This window comes from Octodon degus, unplaced genomic scaffold (genome assembly GCF_000260255.1).
Source record: "Octodon degus isolate 3935 unplaced genomic scaffold, OctDeg1.0 scaffold00162, whole genome shotgun sequence".
In the NCBI taxonomy this organism is placed as follows: Eukaryota; Metazoa; Chordata; class Mammalia; order Rodentia; family Octodontidae; genus Octodon; species Octodon degus.
In genome coordinates, this window is record NW_004524738.1 from 777,571 (window position 1) to 783,714 (window position 6,144).

Below are 6,144 nucleotides of genomic sequence, written 5' to 3' on the forward strand. Positions count from 1 at the left end.
AGATTCAGAATGAGAAGGGAAGAACGCAGAGAAGCCTCTGCAGTCCCCAGCCCTAATGTTTACCGTGTGACTCAATTCAGAGCTCACGCTTCCAATCGGGGTCAGCTGAGGAGATGAGTTTTCAAATACTGTGCACAAGTAGCATGGGGAGCAAGCGGGCTCCCTGGACAAAGCCCCCAACAGCAGAGCTGCTGCGGCACGGAGGTGCTGGGCCCACCGAGATCTGCAATCACTGCGAGCGGTCCCGCCCTTCCCTCCCCTGCCTAAGCGGCCTCTGGACAGTTTGAGGCCTCCCAGGCTAAGAGGAAAGGTCAGGGTCCCCATCTGACTGCGCAGCGGCTTTCATGACTGCAGACACTGTGGCTCTGGGACAACCTGGAATGATGACTTTGTTCAGCAGTGTCATCTCGCTTGAAAGACATCAGGCACCTTGAGAGACTCTGTGCTGGTACCAAGTCTGTGGCACAAGATTTCCACCCCTTACCTGACAAAAACTGCAGGAGTCAAAGCGATCCCCATTTCCCAGCAAATTCCGTAGTAAAGACAGAGTCAAAATGGCACCACAATGTTTTATTTCAACCTTCAAATAACATAAATAGGTGACGACTTCTGACATTGAATCATGCAACACTAAAGGAACAACAACAAAAATCAACAAAAAGAAAATCATTTTTAAAAACACAAGTACTTCACATTTCACAGCAGTGCTCGGCGGGGCCAGCCAGTGCTCTGGCCGACTGCTTCAACAACAGGGTCAGAACAACCCCTTGATCAGAACAAAATCTTATGTTTTCTCCCTGCTCCAAGTCCCTACAGCCCTTGCTGCTCTTCTCAGACTTCTGTAAACTTGATCTTCAAATGTAAGCAGGAATTGTGCGTGATCATAAAGCTACCTAAACAAAAAACAAAACAAAACAAAGCAGCAGAGAAGTAAACAGAGTTTCCTGTAAGGCATCGGGAGGTCAACGCTGGCTGGGCCCTTCATTTCACCAACTTAAAAGTTTTGATTTTAATTTCTCAGCAAACCCAATGTTCAGAAGAAGCTTAACCAACAGGCTCAAGTCAAAAGTGTCAAAGACAGTCCCAACCCTCCCCTTCCCTCCATTTTTTTGGTAAATATTTTATATAAAACATGAAATCAAGTTCTACTTTATATAAAAAAACAGTATGTTTAACAGTAAAAATATATATTTTTTTAAATCTCTTTTTTTAAAAAGACATATAATAACAATACTTCAGAAGACTGGATCTAATCCACTGCCCCTCCTCGCGGCCAGCTGTCCACCCCGGCATGGTCACGTTAAGGCGAAGGCTGCAGGAGGCACCGTGTCCACCATGGCGTGGCTGGAGACTCAAAGCGAGCGTTCCGCTCCCTGCAGGATCAGCTGTGGCCTCTCCCGTATATCCACTGAGCCGTCCTGCATCCCAAAGTAGACTCGCTCCGCCATGTTGATGAACAGGCCTGTGTCCACCACACCTGCGAGACAGAGGATGGAGCCAGCATCAGGCACAGCTTCCCGGGCAGGAGGAGGACAAAGCACCAGCGTTCCTGGAAGCCAACGGTGCAAGTCACACTGCCAGGCTGCAGGCCTAGAGTCTTGCTCTCCCCCTCCAGGGCGGCTGACAGGCACTGATGGGCCTTACTTCTTCTCACGGCCTCTTTCTCCCGTCCCATGGTGGCGCTCTTGCCGTCCCTAGCACAGCAAGCTTTGTCCCACCTCAGCGCCTTTGTTCGTGCTGCTGCCTGTGCCTGAGTGGTCATCTCCAAGCACTTCCGGGGGAGCTCCTCGCTACGTTTTGATAAATCAGATGCCAGGTCCTCTCTAGACAGACCCTGCACACCTACTGTGGGCAGGCCCTCCTCCAGTCATTTTCAATCACATGACCAGACCTGAAAGACTTCCTGAATGGAACGGAGATCTGCAGTCACATCTGCACATGTGGCAAGAAAATACTTATCAAAATGTACTGTGGTGGGGAGAGGTCAGGAAGACAGCTCTGTGGAGTAAGTGCTTGCCTGGCAAGTGCAAGGTCCTGAGTTCAATCCCTGGTACCACCAAAACGAAAAATGTACTACAGATTCCTCAAGTCACTGAGTAAAAGATGATCAATAGAGAAGTGAAGGAAAGACAAACAAGTAGTTCCAAAAACGAGCTACCGGGGCTGGAGAGATGGCTCAGTGGTCTAAAGCACCTACTTGAAACAAGCTTGGCAAAGCACATGGACCATGGTTCGATCCCCAGCACCACATGCCAGCCAGCCCCACCCCCTGGTGGGCTGAGCTGGCCACACACACACACACAATAAATAAATGTAATAAATAAAAATAAATATTAAAAAAAAACGAGCTACCTAAAACTTCATTAGCCACAAAGAGCTGAGCGCTACACACTCATCAAAATGAGCTGGCTGGGATGTAAAGGCAGTCTCACGCACCCAGGGGGAGGCTAAACTGCACGAGCACTTTGGAAAGTGTCTGCTAGCATGACTTCCACAGCTGAACAAACATGAGGTGTGATCACAATATACAATTAACTTATTACAGTAAAACATACACTGCTATGGTCCCCCTCAAAATCCTCCCCCACTTCACACATGCTATCCCACTGTCCTTGCCACTTTCTGAAGCAGTTCTGAAAGGCTTCCTTCATGAGTGCCTTTACAAGGTGTGGCAGAAGCTACACGTACAGTGAGTGCTGCTGCTGGTGCCATCCAACAAAAAGGCAGCTCACAAGCACACGACAGTGCCCTCAGCCACCTCTTCACCCGACCTGGCACCAGGCAACTTCTGGATCTTCCCCAACGTCAAAATGGCTACAAAAGGTAAACGCTGTGAATTCAATCAGGACATTGAGACAGCCACGATAGTGAAACTAAGACACTCACAAGACAGGCTTCAAACTGCTTCAGAAAGTGCCAAGAATGACAGGGGAAGTGTGAAGCAGGAAGCATTTGGAAGATTAGAGCAATGTCTTTTACTGTTACTGTGCTAATTTTAAAACTTTAAACATTCACTATTTGTCGATCACATCTAATATTCCTATCTAACCACACAGCGAGCGGTTCTACTCCTACATATGCCACCGTTAGGCACAAATATGGTCATTAAAAACAAACATAAGATAGTCATAGCAGTACTTTTCCTCTTTTCTTGAGACAGTATCTCACCATGCAGCCCAGGCTGGCCCTGGGCTTGAAGCAACCCCCCTGCCTCAACCTTCCTGCCTTGCTCAGTCTCCCAGGTGCTGGGACTCCAGGCCACCACGCCTGGCGGCAGTACTTTTCCTAATACTAAATACTGAAAATACCCGAATTCTCAGAAAGAGCAGAATGGCTCTATAAGCATTTGTTCATATACACACAATGAAATGCCATTCAGCAGTGAGAATGAACTACAATTACTTGATCTTTCTCAAAAATGGTTACACAGGTGTGTGCATGCACGCCTGCACACGGACACATTACAATGAAATGCCACTGATTAGTTACCAATACAAAGTTTCATGAAACTCACATGTGGGGAACCAGAGACGGGGATCCACTGTTAGCACAAGGGAAGCCCATTACAGGGCTGAGAACAAAGCTCAGGGTGAAGGCCCTGGGTTCACTCCTAGTTCCACAGAAAAATAACATGAGATGGGAACAGAACATCTATACAGGGGAGTGTGAACTTGGGCATTTATGAAAGATCACCCAAAAAAGATGACTTCACAGCACTGCTGCCTCCAGACAGGTAACTAACTGCCTGGGACAGAGGGGTAGGAAGTCGGCCTTAGGAGCCCAGCATGGTGGGACACATCCATAATCCCAGGACTCGGGAGGCAGTGGCAAGAGAACGCTGAAAGCTCAAGAGCAGCCTGTGCTACACAGCAAGATTAAGCTAGCTTGAACTACACAGTGAGAAGTCAGACCTATCTCAAAATAAATAAATAAATAAATAAAATAAAGTCTAGCAGAAAAGATGATCATGACTCAGGTCAACAACTTCTGACATTGCCAGTGAAGCGGAAGACCCAATACTATTATGGACTACTGGACTCTTTTAGAATATTTTACTGAGTTTACAACACCTATAATATTTAAATGATGGAACTTAACAAAAAAAAAAAAAAGGGGGATACAGATGAATGTCCATTTTGTATCTGTAAATTCAAAGTGGTTAGGATAGATATACAGTCATTCTCTTAATGAATAGAGGGGTTTGTTCTGATGGTGTTTGTAAATAAGATATCAAGCCCGCATCTTGTACAGCAATTAACCACAAGGAAGAATGTATGCAACGTGTTAATTATTGAAACTGTCCCAATTAACCACTAAGAAGAATATATGCAATGTATTATTTGTTGAAAAATAAAAAAAAAAAGAAACTGTCCTATCAATTTGGTTTGAAATTGTCTCATTGCTATTTGTTTCTCAATAAAATTATGGAAAAAAATAAAAAATAAAAAATTAAAATTAAAATTAAATTAAGAAAAGATGATCATGTTTATCTTTAACTTTCCATAAGGTAACTGTAAGTGGATAAAACTACAACTTCGACAGGCTTTAGTACACCGAAAGGAGAGCAGGGAGTCACGCGAACGTGAAGGTCCCAACACCAGACGTGGCCGGGCCACTGGAGCCTCCCACAGATGAGCAGCACGGCACGAAAGGCCCACCCTGTCTTTGGAAAGTCATGTCTTCTTCAAAAGCTTGCAGAAAGACCACATGAGCCTGGAGCAAGTAAGTAGCGTGTCTCCTTAGGGAGATGCTGGGGGCACTAAACCCCTGGGCCCAGACAAAGAGGAAAGGGAGAAGGGGCTGCAAAGGAGCGTGGGTGGTGGTGGAGGCAGCTAAGGGCACTGCTCCCTGAGTGTCCTCCCTTGTGTAAACACCCTTGGGACAGGGACAACTCAGTAACAGAGAACCCTGTCCAGCTCCTCTTCTGGTACTAGTCCAGCAGAGCATCTAATGGGCACAACTGCAAAAAGAGACAACAAACCCTTCTGATGGGCCTGTTGCTAGTATATTATTTGATTAATAGCCTCAAGGCGGACAAGATAGCTCAGCGGACTAAGTGCCTGCTTAGGCAAGCACAAGGACCAGGGTTTAAACCCCAGTATTGCATGACACGCTGGCCCCGCCCCGGACACACTGAGTCAGTCACTGAATCCATGGTAGTTCATGCCTGTAATCCCAGCGCTGGGGAGGCTGAAACAGAAGGATCACTAGGAGTCCAAGCTGCATAGTGAGACCTTGTACCAAATACATTAAAATAAGCAAACAAAAAAAGTAGCCTCCACTTTCCGTTTTCATTACACTAAGTTAAATTCTCTCAGATGTAGCTTCTACAAACAGATTAACAAAAACAGCGGAGATTTTCTACCCCAAGTTCTCACTAAACCAAGAAGGGCCAGTGGGGGGGCAAGAGAGCCCCCTAGTGGGCATTTCCCCAAAACACCATAAGGAGGAAGCGCAGTAAACCCAAGCGGGTCCCTGGGACTGTCTGGGATACCATGGGGGCAGGTTCTTGTGTTTCACTGAGTAACCTGCACATCACCTCTTCCACCTTCCTGGCTCTGTAGTTCTTCCATTAAAGTGATAACAATAAAGAAGGCGATCAATTTCCTCATCTTTTTTATTTAAAAAAATCTGAAATGAAGGGCAACAGAAGATTGAAACAGACTAAAGTGGAATTGGAAAAGTTAGCTTTTTCTGGGAAGCTGAAACAGGAAGATTTCAAATTCGAGCCCAGCAATTTAGCAAGATCCGATCTCACAAACAGAAACAAACTCAGTTGGCGACACAGCCCAGGCCAAAGCCCCAGGTTCAATCCCTAATGCACACATAAAGAATTTGCTTCTATACTGTCAACACACAGCCACAGTCACACCATTTTGTTCTCAAGTAGTTAGAACCTAGGCTATTCAACGGAGAGCGAATGAGTGAGCGTGCGCATCCATCCTCCCTAGGGATTTACTCAGCCAACACACACTTCTCCGTGCTCAGCACTGTTCCAACTAACTCAGTCCCCTCAGCAGCCCTATGAGGTAGGCAGCAGCATCAGCCCCTTACAGAGGGAGAACTCAGGCCACAGCCATGAGCCAGCTGCTCTAAATCCAGTGCTGGAGGGGACTGAGCTGTGACCCTCACCCAGCGAGCCTA

General features: G+C 46.4%; 1 protein-coding gene across 1 annotated transcript in view; it reads right to left on the minus strand.

Annotated features, from left to right (window-relative positions):
• Positions 1-549: 549 nt before the first annotated feature.
• Positions 550-6,144, minus strand: part of Rpia (ribose 5-phosphate isomerase A) — a 33,302-nt gene continuing 27,707 nt past the window's right edge. Inside the window, exon 10 of the mRNA XM_012517282.2 lies at positions 550-1,477. Within this exon, the coding sequence (XP_012372736.1) occupies positions 1,353-1,477 (125 nt within the window). The 3' untranslated portion in view covers positions 550-1,352. The remainder of the gene's footprint in view (positions 1,478-6,144) is intronic.